The sequence below is a fragment of the Schistocerca americana genome, chromosome 1 (genome assembly GCF_021461395.2).
Source record: "Schistocerca americana isolate TAMUIC-IGC-003095 chromosome 1, iqSchAmer2.1, whole genome shotgun sequence".
Lineage (NCBI taxonomy): Eukaryota > Metazoa > Arthropoda > Insecta > Orthoptera > Acrididae > Schistocerca > Schistocerca americana.
The window spans coordinates 941,659,222-941,675,125 of record NC_060119.1 but is presented as its reverse complement, the minus strand read 5'-3'; the positions used below and the strand labels follow the sequence as shown (position 1 = coordinate 941,675,125).

Here is a 15,904-nt window from a genome sequence, read left to right as displayed (position 1 = left end):
TTCTAGCTAGAAATAGATTTTTTGCTATTCTATCTTGCCTACATGTAAACGACAATGCCTCGTACATACCAGGAAACGAACCTGTCCATGATCCCATGCACAAAATCAGGCTATTCCTGAATCATTTGCTCACACAGTTTCCAGCATCGTTTTCACCCGAGGAAAACCTCATTATAGATGAAAGTGTATGGGGATTCAGGGGAAGAGTTATTTTTCGTGTCTAAATAAAAAACAAACCTGACAAGTATAGTATCAATCTGTTTACCTTGTGTGATGCAAACACAGGATATGTTTTACGCACTGAAGTTTACACAGGTAAATGGCCACAAGACAATTCAGTGACTGCTCTTTTTGAGAGACTTCTCTCTGGCTACCTCAAAAAGGGACATACTGTTTATATGTTCAGATATTACACTTCACCTGCTGTTTTTGATTTCCTGTGGGAGAATAAGATGCAGGCTGAGGGGACGTGCATGCCTAATCGTAAAGGGCTTCCTAAGCAAGGCGCAGTCAGCAAAAAACTGAAAAAAAGGTGACTATATTTATGAGGAAGGAACATTTGTTGTGCCTGAAGTGGAGGGAGACAAGAGATGTTCTGTGTTTGTCAAGTCTTCGCAAGATGACCAAAACAGAAGTAGAAGTATGTAGCAAAACGGGGCTGACAAAGAACATGAAATCTGCTACCATTCTAGACTCGTTTTCTTTTTCTATTTACTGGCGTCACTAACTTCCTGCCTTAACTGCCCGTGAGTGGCAGCAGCAGCGCTTATCGATAAGTGCACTGTCTTACTGTCTCTGGAGCGACCGATAGTCCGGGTCGTTGTGTGTTGCGAGTTCAGTCGTGATGCAGCAGGAGTTCAGTGGGGGTCGGAGCGCCGGTGAGGCGCGGACAGCCAGTACTCACACGACCGCTGGCGACACACATGAAGTGTCCGACGGAAGGAGATTTGAGCGGGGACGACCGTTGGTTGGTCGTTCGGTCGGTCGTCTCATCGGGCGACGTGTAACTGGTTCTCTGACCATTTCTGGGGCCCTTTAATAGGTCATCTCGCTGGACAGGGTCGGTTCCTTGTCTGTTCAGAGATGTCAGTGTGTTCCCTCTGCATGGTTGGGTCCGAGCGAGTGTCTCCGTATCGTTGTGTGTCTGATTTGTGAAAGGACATCAAAGGAGTTGTGGACGGACCAGCAGTTCAGTCGGGCACAGAGCAGCAGTCAGGGAGGAAGGAGCGTTGGGCATGGAGCGCCAGTGAGGTGCGGACAGCCAGTACTTGCCGACCGCTGGTGACCGCTATACAGTCCGATTCAAGAAGACTGGTGCAGGAACGACCGTTGGTTGGTCGTTCGGTCGGTCATCTCATCGGCCGACGTGTATTTGATCTTTTGACCGTTTCTGGTTGTTGGGCAGTCGGTCAGTTGGGGCAGAGCAACGAGGAAGGCGCGAAGTCAGACCGGAGTCGCTGGCGGCGTGCACTCACAGTTGGAGTTTTGAGGCGCTTCTTGCGAGGGTTACGAAGTTCATCACCCATCAATCCTGGACATTATATGTTGAGTGCAACCAACAGTAACTTATTTTGGCCCCTTTCCACAAATATACCACATCTGCTCTGTCCTGCTGGCCCAGGGATCTCACAGTGGTATATTTAGTTCTTGTGTTATCTTCAAGATGTGATTTTTCCAACCAGATTTAATAACTCGTGAAGCAGTTCGTGAAATGCAACACAAGAAAGTGCATCAGGAAGACTGGTGCAGCTTAGAGCTTGGAAGAAGTTCTTGTGTGCATCAGTATTCTGCACAGGCTTGCAGAGTAAACATTGCTTTGTTTGCGGTTCAGTCCGCCTGTGACTGATGGTGCGTGCAGGCCCGGCAGGGCATACTATGGGACAAGAGAGAGAGAGAGAGAGAGTGAGAGAGAGAGAGAGAGAGAGAGAGAGAGAGAGAGAGAGAGAGAGAGAGTGCATGTTTCACCAGGAATATCATGGGTGCTTTTATTTGGGGACTAGCTAGACAGCCAGTCTGACAGTTGTGGGCCCAAGTGGACACCTCTTGCACACTGGCATGGCTGATGATGGGTCTTCGCAGGTCTCCTAGTGCACCCCGACTCCGGACAGCCTGTGCAGGTGGCGTTCTGTGTGGACCAGTGGGCGGCGCATGCTTTGCCACCGAAAGATTTTTAACAGTGTAATTACGTGTGATGATTATTTCATTACGGTATTGCCTGCGCAGTCGGGATAAAAATAGAGCAGTCGATTTAGTTTTTTCTTTTCGATGTATTTTATAAGACCCCCATCTTCCCAAACAGCACAGAACCATGAGCAAGGGAGATCCAAGCCCTGCAAAATGAATATTTTACAAGTAAACTATGTACCTTCTGCTTTTTAATTGAACTTCCAGTCATGAGATCCTTCCTCTCCAGCACAGAGCCATCAGTTTCTAGGTGTGGGAGGGGGAGAGGAACAATGCATGCAAAATAAAGATTTACATCCAGCCTATCGAGCAGCCCAGCACAGTCTGAGTCCTTTTCCCACCAACTTCCACATGGGTGAGGGGCAGGATGGGGTGGGAGCAGAGAAGGGGGGGGGGAGGAGGGGATGGGTGGAAGAGTTTTCTCTGAGGGACCCACGTTCCGGCTGGAAAAAGCCTATGATTCATGAGGTGGGTGGTGGTAATTAATTAATGAATTTGGTTAATTTGCATAATTAATTTGAAATCAATTTGATATAAATTGTCCTCCTCCCTGCTTTGCCCTACTACTACTGTAATATGGCAGTGGCCAGAAACGAGACAATATGAGCTGCTGGTGTCTCGTACATTTATTAAATTGATGCTGCTGCAAATTGTAGTGCCAAAAGAAGAATGAACTATAGATCATCACGTTCTAATGGGAACCAAGTTGCCTAGAAAACCCCCAGTGTGCGATTCTCTGGAATACATACGAGAATATATTCGTAAATTCTGGGACCGCTGCATCATCGCTATGTGTTGCTCCAACACTAATTTAGCGTAAAGGAATATACGGATATTGCAGGCAGACCAAACCTAAGACTCCGTTTTGCTTCCTCCTACACAGCCACACAACATTGTGTTGACTGTTACCAGATCATCTTATTTCACGAGACGGATATATGGATTTCCTAGTATCATTGTTGCCAGTGAAAAAGAATACCACATCGTTTGCACTGTGGTGCCTTCAGTCTTAATCGACGAGACACATCTATTGAATTAACACGTTACAGCATTGACGTAGCCACATACAAACTATTTCAAAAGCACCTGCGGATGACGAGCAGCTGTCTCGTTGAAATATTGTGCAGATTCCACAACACCGCTAACCGCCTTGCCGCAGTGGTAACACCGGTTCCCATCAGACCACGGAAGTTAAGCGCTGTCGGGCTGGGCTAGCAATTGGATGCGTGATCATCCGGTCTGCCAGGATCTGTTGGCAAGCGGGGTGCACTCAGCTCTTGTTAGGGCAATTATGGAGCTACTTAAGTGATAAGTAGCGGCTCTGGTCTCGTACACTAACAAAACGGCCGGAAGAGCGGTGTGCTGATCACATGCCAGTCCATATCCGCATCCAGTGGCACCTGTGGTCTGAGGATGACATGGCGGCCGGTCGGTACCGTTGGGCCTACACAGCCTGTTCGGGTTGAGTTTAGCTTTTTAGATTTTTTTTTTCCACAACATTAACCGACGCGACGCCCGTGAACTAATCAAGCTATTTCAAAAACTAAACAAACTCTGATTTTTGTCTTGTTTCACAATTTTATTATTAATGTTACTGCGCAATCTATGTTTCGGGTTATAAGCCGATTTTTAAGTACATTACTGATTCCCAAAGATGATAATGCACAGAAAACATGATGACCAGGCAGAGATAATCATCTCAACTTCATAAGGTATCGAGCCATAACTTAATGTAAAATTACGTCAACGGCCACTTTTTAACAAATTACACACGTTATTACACAATTCAGAAATTACACTAACATGACAGGACTAAAGTTATGCATCAGCCAAGAACTATTTTAGCTACGATGGACTGCGATTCAAAGTTTTGCTTCTATTTTGGGGTTGTGATCTCATCAAAAAGAGGTGATTCATTGAACTGGGTTTGCTCCTTTAATAATAGGTGTGGGGACGTACACATCTGTCTTTTAATTTCTAAAATTTCTAAGTGGTTGAGTTTAGCCCCTTTCCCTCTGTGTGTAAGCTTGTTCATCTGTTACGTGTTTGCAGTTATTGATCAGTCAGTGTTCTGCAAAGGCTGAATCAGGTTTCTTCAGTCTCCAGTTTCTGTGGTGTTCTTTAAGCCTGGTGTAGTTTGACCTCCCCGTCTGTCCAATGTAACAAAGCATGTGATTTTATAAACCGAACTTTTTGTGATAGCTGGTAGTTTGTCTTTTGCATTGAACAAGCAACTACCTACTGGTCTGAGGGACATAGAATAACACAGGGAAACGTTTTTGCTTTCAAAAAACGTTCATCCGATTTCATAAGACTATATCATCTACAAGAATAACGGTAGAGTGTTGGTGTGAATTTCAACTTACTTAACGAAACTGAAAGCTATTCTTGACGACATCTGTGCGTTGCTGGTTCATGTCGTTACCGGTAGGGGTCTCCTTGATGCTTACTCGCTCGCATGATGGCTCACTAGGTTATTACGCAATGTGCGTGGATATCTGGCCATTGCCACAGTTGCGAGAACATGCAAAAAATTTCATTTTTCAGCCGGACAGAGGACTACCGCTCTGACACCTGCATGTAAGAGCACTTCTTAACAATGAACTGCGCCAGCGATGGATCGGCCATCAAGGGCGTAAGGATCTCGTTTTACTCCATCGGCCTCCAACGCCGTCTGATATCGCAGTACTATTACCCTCTCTTTGTAGGGCTTCCGTTACAACGACTTTGGGTGAACTGCAACGCTGCATAGCAAGAACAGTGAATGTGAAAACTCCTTACTTGCTCGCAAATGTTCGACTAACGTGTGCCGGCCGCGGTGGTCTAGCGGTTCTAGGCGCTCAGTCCGGAACCGCGCGACTGCTACGGTCGCAGGTTCGAATCCTGCCTCGGGCTTGGATGTGTGTGATGTCCTTAGGTTAGTTAGGTTTAAGTAGTTCTAAGTTCTAGGGGACTGATGACCTCAGATGTTAAGTCCCATAGTGCTCAGAGCCATTTGAACCATTTTTAGAACTGTTTGGATGACTACCATTATTAAAACAAGCTACCAACTACTATTTTCACAGCAGAGTCGGTCAGAACCAAATAGCATCATACCGAGAAACTGCAGTGAATGCGGCATTAAGTGCAGGATTCACTTTCATTGCAGAAAACGAAGTTCCTGGACAACTGGCGCGATTTACGTTGTTTGCTTAAGCCACCTTACAAACACCGTAATTCAACTAACGTGATTCACGATCCAGCATGTACATCTTGCTTATCTATGGGAAATATTGTCCAGTTTCGTACCCTGTGCATCTTTTCAGCAAAGAAGGTACTGAAGGTGAAACGCTGATTTTATGGAAACATTTTCGTTATTACAAGATTTGTCAAGGCAACAGTAATTTCCTTCTACCATAGGGGAAAACACCTTTTACGGGGTACCCTAACGAGTCATTCAGCACAACGTTAAAGAAATCCACTTGGTTGCAGTACTCTGGTATGGATAGAGAATCAGAGTACTGTTTTACGGGTTGCTTGTTCTGGAAAGAAATTCCTTCTCGGAAATTGCCTTCATGGTTGCCCTATTTATTATTTTTGTGTGCTCTGGTCTATGTGCGTTTCTAATTCTTTCTTGAGTTTGAACGTTTCGTTCTCACATGTCAGTTTCAAACAAATATAACGAGAGTGCGAGAAAGACAAGCAAAGGCAGGTACCACCAAGCCGTGTTTTCTCTTCTCATTCTTTCTGTCTCTCCTCCTTTCCAACTCACTCATATTATACAAGCTCACACACATGCTCTAAATTGTATACTACACCTCCCGTTATGTAACATGTTGTGGGATCGCTGGATACGAAAGACCAGTGTTTTTATTCATCAGTCTCTTCTTGTGACCCACGAGCTCTTTCTTCTTGTTAGCTATTCACTGTTGTCTTAACATATCATCCTATCCTTCGTTCCAGTCAGTGTCTTGTTCATATTTCTTTACTCACTAATTCTCCTCCTTTCTTATCATATCTGTCTCAGTAACACCACATAATAAATGTTTCGACTTTCTACGTTTTGGTTTTCCAGCTGCCTATGATGCTCTAGGAGAGATGTAAATTCTCACAAATTTCTTCTTTAAATTACGTTTGATACTAGTGAACGGTTATTACGTATTATTCTTTTATTATTACTATTATTATTAGAAGGGAAAATAATACCAAGCGGCCATTCTATCATTCAAATATTTTGTACAGGTAGCTTTTTCATGAACTGAAAATAATATTCGCTTTCGTTCATTGTTATTCATTTACTGGGAACCTTTCCTTTAATGTACGACACAAACAGCCGTTTTATAAGTGAAACCATTAATAACAACAAAGTTTTAAGGATTTCGAAACTTATAGTGAAGATCATACTTTATGAATCAATCATTTGCTCCGAATTGACGCTGTTCTCGAAGCATGTAGTTCTGTTAACACAGACTTTTTATTTCTGTTTTTCTTTTTACAGGCACGTTCTTTCGTTTTTCATTAATTCTACGCGTTTCTCTATTTGATAAGAAAGAAGTAGAGATCCAACAAAACAAAACATTTTCGAGAGACTTTAAGAAAACATATAGCGGTATTACACCAAATATCATGCATAATTTCCTATTTAAAGAGAGGTATTGTTTCACCTTCTCACGCACTTCCGTGTTCCCGAAGTGTAACACTGATTAAAAACTGTTAGTAGAAGCTATTTTCCTGCTTATGGCTGCGAACAGGAAGCTATATGGCAATTCTCGGACAACGAAAACTATAGGTTAAAGGTTCAAACAGTACGCCATCTACAGTACACTGTAGCTCCAAAGAAAGTTGTACAGGCAAGCGTATTCAAATTCAGAGATACATAAACAGGCAGAATACGATACTGTGGTCGCCAACACCTATATAATGCAAGTATCTGGCGCAGTTCTTAGATCGGTTACTGCTGCTACAATGGCAGGTTATCAAGATTTAAGCGAATTGAACGTGGTGTTATAGCAGGGTCTCACAGCATTTCCGAGGTAGCGAAGGCATGGGGATTTTCCAGTACGACCGTTTCTCGAGTGTACCTTGAGTATCAGGAATCCGGGAAAACATCAAATTTTCGACATCGCTTCCGCCGGAAAAAGATCCATCAAGAACGGGACCTAAGACGGCTGAAGATAATCATTCAATGTGACACAACTACAACCCTTCCGCATATTGGTGCAGATTTCAATGCTGGGCCATCAACAAGTGTCAGCGCGCGAGCCATTCAACTGAACATCATCAACATGGACTTCCGGAACCGAAGTCCCACTCGTATTCCCTTGATGATTGCCTTATGCCTCGCCTGGACTCGTCAACACCGACGCTGGACTGTTGATGACTGGAAACATGTTGCCTGAACGGACGAGTCCCGTTTCAAATTTTATTCAACTGACGGACTTGTACGGATATGGAAAGAACCTCATGAATCCATGGACCCTGCATGTCAGTAGGGGAATGTTCAAGCTGGTGGAGGCTCTGTAATGGTGTGGGACGTGTGCAGTTGGAGTGATATGGGACCCCTGATACGTCTAGATGCGACTCTGACAGGTGACACGTACGTAAGCGTCCTGTCTGATCGCCTGCGTCCATCCATGTCCATTGTGCATTCCGAAGGACTTGGGCAGTTCCAGCAGGACAATACGAATCCCCACACGTCCAGAATTTCTATATAGTGGCTCCAGCAACACTCTTCTTAGTTTAAACACTTTCATTGGCCACCAAACTCCCCAGACATGAACATTATTGAGCCTACCTGGGATGTCTTGCAACGTGCTGTTCAGAAGAGATCTCCATCCCCTCGTACTCTTACCGATTTATGGACAGCCCTGTTGGATTCATGGTGTCAGTTCCCTTCAGCACTACTTCAGACATTAGTCGAGTCCGAGCCAAGTCGTGTAGCGGCACTTCTAAGTGCTCGCGGGGGCCCTACATGATATTTGGCAGGTGTACGAGTTTCTTTGGATCTTCAGTGCATCAACATTGCATGCCTGAAATTAATGCAGCCAACCCTCTTATTAAACGCTGTGCCAATGTATTCGTTGTTTGTTGTTTTTACTGGTATACGTATGATATTAGGTACATAATGAAAGAGCCAAACTGATTTCGTGGGAAAAGGGAAACTTTTCAAGGATAGTTGGCTACGTTGAAAATCTCTGTAAACGCTTACGCCTGTAGATAAACGAACAGTTACAATATTTTTGTTGCGAAAGTGGGCAAAATTTACTCGAGGGTATTGAAACGACACACTCCAGAGGGTTTCTGACACCTAAATAAATAACTTTTAGATAGTTTCCGTACTTTCAGGGATGATGTATGCGGCCAACTTTATCAGTGTAACATTCAAGAGTTACAAGCAGAAATAACAAATTTTCAAAATTATCGTTGGTATGCTTGTGATGATATAAATTCAGAGGGATACATCTTTGCGATAATTTTATGTACATGCACAATTCGCACAAAGGAAACATCCACAGTATGTGCTCACAGTGGCGTCTGTCGGTTTACAACATGCATGTTGTCATCAAATAAAATTCCTTTCCCTGCTGCGTTTAAGGGACATTCTAGAGCAATTGTTGATGGGCGTGATGCTTTGCCGTGCGAGCACGTTTTGATATCGATAGATCCCGCTCTTTATTAGCCTCTCTGGCCGCAATAACTTTTCGACCAGTTTGTTGCCGGCAGAGGGCAGGTCGGTGATCAAGCATTTAAGCGCTGTAGCTGCGAGGAGTCCTCTCGAAGCGACTGGAGTAAATGCCTTGACGTCGTGGCCGACAGTATCCTGGGCCCGCAACTAACAGCTGCGTTATTGGTAACTGCGGTTTCGGTGGAACTGAGTGTCGGTTCGGGCGACCGAAGAATTCCGGCATAGGATGTCACCCTCATACTGCCAACGGTCTTGTCAAATAGTGCGGAGAAGTGGACAGAGGTTCAGGGCACTCTCTTGCCCTTGGGGTGGGAAGCTGTCCCTAAAGCCGGAAGAATCAGCAATGATCAACGGCATGGGGATGCAGAAGGCAATGGAAACCACCGCTTTAAAGACACACAACGTGTATCCACAGGACACGTGACCTGTAATCGAAAAAATGTCATGATAATCTCTCCATTGCCAAAAGATTCTGGAATAGTCCTCCATTCGGATCTTCGGGAAGGATATGCCAAGTCAGAGCTGACGATGATAAAAAGATTGAATAACCAACGAAACGGTAACGTTCTACGATTCGGGGCGTGGTATGTCAAAATCTTGAAAGTGGCAGGGAAGACAGAAAGTCCGAAAAGGGCAATCCAAAGGCTCAATATTGACATAGTGGTGGCCAGTGAAGTGAAATGGAAAGAAGACAGCAGCATAAAATCGTATAACGGGAGTAGGATTCGTTATGGATAGGAAGATAACGCAGAGAGTGTTTTACTGCGAACAGTTCAATGATAGGGTTGTTCTTACCAGAATCGACAACAAACCAACACCCACAACGATAGTTCACGTATACATATCGACGTCGCAAGCTGAAGATGAAGAGATAGAGAAAGATTATGAGGATACTGAAAGAGTAATACAGTCACGTAAAGGGAGATGAGAATCTAATAGTCACAGGAGACTGAAATGCAGCTGTAGGAGAAGTAGAAGAAGAATAGGTTACTGGGTAATATGGACTCACGACAAGGAATAAGGGAAGACAAAGACTAATTGAGTTCTGTATAAATTTCAGCTATTAATTGCGAATACTCTGCTCAAGAATCATAAGAGGATGAGGTATACTTGGAAAAGGCTGGGTGATACCGGAAGATTTCAGTTAGATTACATCAGGGTCAGACAGAGATTCCGAAATCAGATAATGGACTGTAGGGCGCACTCATGAGCAGATATAGACTCAGATCACAATCTAACATTATTCAAGAGTAGGCTGAAGTTTAAGAGACTAGTCAGGAAGGATCAATACGCAAGGAAATAGGATACAGATGTACTAAGGAATGACGAGACACGCATGTAGTTCTTTAAGCCTATAGATACAGCGACAAGGAATAGCTCAGTAGGTAGTACACTTGTAGAAAAATGGACAATTCTAAAAAGGGCAATAACAGAAGTCGGAAAGAAAAACATTAGTACAAAGAAGGTAACTGCGAAGAAAACATGGGTAACCGAAGAAATAATTCAGTTGATTGATGATAGAAATAAATACAAAAACGTTCAGGGAAATTCACCAGAACAGAAGTAGAAGTCTGTGAGAAATGAAATAAACAGGAACTGCAGGGAAGCTAAGGCGAAATGGCTCCATGAAAACTGTGAAGAAATCGGAAAAGAAATGACTGTCGGAACGACTGACTCAGCATACAGGAAAGTCAAAACAACCTTCGGTGAAATTAAAAACAAGGATACTAACATTACGAGTGCAACGGGGATTCCACTGTTAAATGCAGGGGAAAGAGCGGATATGTAGAAAGGGTACATGAAGGCCTGTGTGAGGGGGAAGATTTGTCTGACATGATAGAAGAAGAAACAGGAATCTATTCAGAAAAGACAGGGGACGCAGTATTAGAATCATAATTTAAAGGAGCTTTGGACAGAAGGGATAAATAATAGTACATCACAATTCCTAAAAACATTGGGGGAAGTGGCGACAAAATGTTTATTCACGTTGTTGTTCCGAAGACTGCAAGAGCTGACAAGTGCGAGAATTGTCCCACAATCAGCTTAACAGCTCGTGAGCGAATATACAGAAGAATAGAAAAAAATTGAGAATGTGTTAGATGACGATCAGTTTGGCTTTCAGAAAGGTAAAGCAACCAGAGAAGCAATTCTGACTATGCAGGTGATAATGAAAGCAAGACTAAAGAAAAATCACCAATCGTTGAAAGGATATGTCGACCTCGGAAATGCGTTCGACAATATAAAATCGTCCAAGATGTTCGAAATTCTGAGAACAATTGGGGTAAGATATACGGGGACGTGTAATATACAATATGTATAAGAGCCAGAGGAAATAATAAGAGTGTACGACCAAGAATGAAGTAATCGGATTAAAAAGGGTGTAAGATAGGGATGTAGTCATTCGCCCCTATTATTCAATCGGTACATCGAAGAAGCAATGATGGAAATGAAAGAAAGCTTCAGTAGTGGAATTAAAATTCAAAGCGAAAGGACATCAATGATACGATTCTCTGATGGCATTGCTATCCTCAGAGAAAGTGGAGAAGAATTACATGATCTACTGAATGGAATGAACGATTTAATGAGTACAGAATATGGATTGACAGCAAATCGCAGAAAGAAGAAAGTAATGAGATGTAGCAGAAATGAGAACAGCGAGAAACATAGCATCAGGAGTGATGGTCACAAAGTAGATGCCAAGGAATTCTACTACCTAGACAGCAAAATAACCAATGATGGACAGAACAAGCGGGGCATCACAAGCAGACTAGCACTGAAACAAAGGCATTCCTCGCCAAAAGAACATAGGCCTTAATATAAGGGAGAAGTTTGGGAGAATGTACGTTTGGAGCACAGCTTTGTATAGTTGTGAAACATGGACTGTGGGAAAACCGGAACAGAAGAGAATCGAAGCATTTGAGATGTGGTGCTACAGACAATTGTTGAAAATTAAGTGGACTGATAAGGTAAGGAAAGGGAAGGTTCCACGCAGATTCGGAAAGGAGAGAAAACGCTGAAAAGCAGAAGAGACAGAACTTCTGTAAAGATATGAGGGAATGACTTCCATGGTACTAGAGGGGGCTATGGAGGGCAAAAACTGTAGAGGAAGACAGAGATTGGAATACATCCAACAAATAATTGAGGACGAAGGTTGCAAGTGCAACTTTGAGATAAAGATGTCGGCAACTCAAGAGTTCAACCCAGCTACCAGTAATCTGTTTCTGACGCTTCATGATGAAACATGTTACCGGCTTTCAGTTAATCATCCATCCGTTAATCATATTCGGAGAGCCAATCGAGCACACCTATGATCTCTTGGTGTGGTCTTTCTGGAGAAGCCTGTGCCTACTCTTCTTGCCATCCTGTTGTGCTGAATCATCTCGGCACAACTAGTTTCAGAGCCATTTCACTACAGCCAGCAGACTTACTGAGCTATTGGTGTGATAATTTCGTGTCCCTTAGACCAATGATTCGACCTTTCTTAACGTCCGAAACAGGGCGATAAACTGAACATGCACATCCTCTGCGCATGTCGTGTGGCTGTCTTTACATTGTAACGTACCTGTTTAACTATACAGGGTGAGTCAAAAAGGGTTTTACGAATTTGAAATGATGTAGAAACTTATTGAGGTAACTTACAGAAACGTTAGATGTGTCATTTTTAAGCAAATAACATCAAGTTTCACATAAGCAGTTGTTATTTTGGTTCGATGTGACTGCCATTTGTGATGAGACAAACAAACCACCAGTAATAAGATTCTTCCCACACTCGTTGCAGCAAAACGGGCGTAGCTTGTGCAGCGACAGCGTAGATTCGATTTTTCAGGCCGGCTAAATTCTTTGGTAGGGTGGGACGTACACATAGGCTTCAATGGAACACCAGAGGAGGAAATCCAGTGATGTTATGTCTGGGGACCAAGGTGGCCCTTCACGACCAATCCATCGACCTGAGAAGCGATTATCGAGGAAAGCTCGAACTTCCGTGACGAAATGAGATGGTGCATCATCTTGCTGGTAGTATACCATCCCAATTCGATCATCTTCATCGATTTGTGAAATTAAAAAGTTGCCAAGCACATCCAGGTACTCAGTACCAGTACCAGTGACAGTTTTCTCCATGAAAAAGAAAGGGACTTTCAATTTCTTAAGGGCACAAAACACATTAACTTTTGGCTGTCACGAATGTGTTCCACTGTTGCATGTGAATTTTCGCTCTCCTATATTCTGCAGTTGTGGGTGTTCACCATGCCATTGATATGAAATGTTGAGCCATCACTAAAGATTATTATATTGAGGAATGTCTCGTCGTCGTCTATCCGATGCAACATTTCCCCAGAGAATTCCCCAAGATCACCCTTATCTGCATCACTAATCAGCTGTGCCTTTGTGAGTCTGTATGGTTTCAAGTGTAAACATCTATGCAGTGCTCGCTGCACAGTCTTTTGCGAATGTAGTCTCGCGAGATGAACGTCACGTTGATTTTTGTGGACCGCGAGCAAAGCTCTCACTAACCTGTTTGACATAATCATCAACACGACGGCAACTTGGTGGTTTATTATATCCAAGTGAACGACCCATCTCAACAAAGCCCTGGTTCCAAGAGTAAGTTGTAAGTCTGCTTGGAGGTTCGTTAGCAAGTTCGGTGCGAAATTTAAGCCGGACAGTTGTTGCAGAGTTCGTTTCATGAAACCAAAACGCACAGCGAAAACGGTCCACAACAGTGAAAGTAGCCACTTTAACTCCGCACTAAGCTGGCGTTCCTGGTGGCGGAATAGGACACTAATGCACTACGTGAATCAAGCTTGAGGTTGTTTACGAAAAAATGACAAATCTATGGATTCTGTAAGTTATTTCAATAAATTTAAATACTATCCCAAAGTTGTAGAGTCCATTTTCATTCATCCTGTATAGTTAGGTTGGCTGATGGAAAATTGTTCTGGCACGTATTACGTGAATTTAAATTGGGATTTTATTACAGAAGGCATCTCGGGTCGCCACGTGATTCAACCTACCACTTTATTACCCTGAACATTTGCTTGGGAAGAAAAAACAATTAGTGGATAGGCCTCAGTTGAGGCATTCTGATATTCCTTGATTATTATTGATAAATTCTGTAGGGGAATCAGCTCGGGAAATGCTCTTAAATATACTAGTAATCATACATGTGGGAGCTCTGCTGGTCTAGAAGAGACTAGATAAGAAATTGGGTAAATACTGGGTAAGTTATTTAATATCAGGAATAACTTTTACTACACATTTATTTTATGATTATGTATTCAAAAGGGATGTACATGAACAAACGCATATTTATCAGAAAAACCTTAACCTTCCACGGAATTTTGGTACTGAATATTGCTGGTAAAACGAACTAAAATGCGTAAATGAATAACATGATCGTTAGAAATCGGGAGTGCCGTGGGAAAGATGGGTTACACACGCACACATTCAGACTAACCATTCATCACAGAGAACGAAGTCGTTCAAAAATATAAGACGAAAACAAGATCTAATGTGGATTAGAGAGAGACTAGCCTCTTTTGTCGAATACTTCAACAGAAAATTACTTACAAATTTATAAAAAATAATAATTGAGATTGCAATTAAGAACAATGAATAGGAACTAGGTCCTATGAACAATTCTTCCAAGGGGGTAGAAGCTACCGAAAATCACTGAGTCACTTCGCTATCCGATAAGAACGATCACGAAATCAAACAAAGCAGGAGAATTTACTTAAGCAAGCAAACTGGTTCAGCTGCCAGCATCAAATACTAAACCACAATCTCACAAAGAAAGCACGTGGTAACGGGTACCAACCACGCACAGAGAAAGCTACTTATTTCTGTACAAAACACAGTGGACTTTGAGTTATATGCTTGCTGACTGTTAAAACCAAAAGCACTGCTCGTAATCAGTTGCACGATTTGATCAGGATCATGTTACACTCATACATCAATGTGGTCTCATGTCCCACAATCCCAAAGTTATAGAGCACATAGAAAACACTGCGGATAAATTCCAAAAATCGTGAAATTGTGCTCAATTCCTACCTATCATGTCATCCCGAGTTATTATATAATAGCAGAAACCTAATAAGAAAGGAATGAAAGACTCAGTTAAGCTGAAACTTGCACATTCACATAATTACAACACTAAGGACTAAAACCAAGTGTTGCCTCTTCGACCATTACCAGGACAGTGAGGCCGCTCGCTACTCGTCCAAAGTCCCTACCGTGGACTGGAAGCCGGTGCACAGACAATGCATATTCTACCTGTGGCAACTTACAACTTAACAAACGTGACGGATCATCGCTCGTTGGTGTCTCTCTGACACACAAGAGTTCCCCTTTGCTATACACAAGACTTGGCCATGCTGTCCCTACATTCAGAGAAACTTTCCCCAAGTCCAGAGACGTTTAGATACTCCATCAGACGACCCCTTTGCTATGCACAAAACTTGGCTAAAGTATCCCTAAATTCAGAGAAATTTACCCCAAGTCCAAAGACATAGACACTTCAGCAGATGACAAACACGTGTCCAAGCAGACAACCCGAGGGATGGGACAAGGAAAACAGAGGGTGACAAAGCTAAGATATGATGACTGGTTTTCTGTATCAAATTAAACTTTTAATACGTGAAAAATGGTTTAAATCTGAAATAAAATTCAGATTTGGTGATTTAGCATTGAAAGATCACTACGGCGGCAAGGCTGCCAGATATAGCACCTAGATGATCATCTACCTCTCGGTCTGAATTTATAGGAGCACCGACACCAATGCGCCTTTGGTCACGAATTTAAAAGTGTGTATCAATCGTAAAAGTCAATGAAGTGATTGTGTAGAGACGCTTCAACAGAAAAATTGCAGATCGTTAGACACAGCCAAAAGGCACTATGTACTCACATCGCTCTTCGTACATAGGAATGGGTCTATTCCATGCTGAAAATAGTAATTATAAGCTCGCATAAAGATGAAATTTGAATTATAATGTACACTGAAGCGCTAAAGGAATTGGTATAGGTGTGCGTATTCAAATACAGAAATATGTAAACAAGCAG

The 15,904-nt window shown here is 42.8% G+C and overlaps 1 protein-coding gene across 1 annotated transcript in view; it reads right to left on the bottom strand.

Moving 5' to 3' along the window:
* LOC124595266 (mucin-5AC-like) overlaps positions 1-13,426 on the bottom strand; it is a 55,502-nt gene extending 42,076 nt beyond the window's left edge. The window contains exon 1 of the mRNA XM_047133944.1: positions 13,361-13,426. Within this exon, the coding sequence (XP_046989900.1) occupies positions 13,361-13,426 (66 nt within the window). The remainder of the gene's footprint in view (positions 1-13,360) is intronic.
* Positions 13,427-15,904: the final 2,478 nt, after the last annotated feature.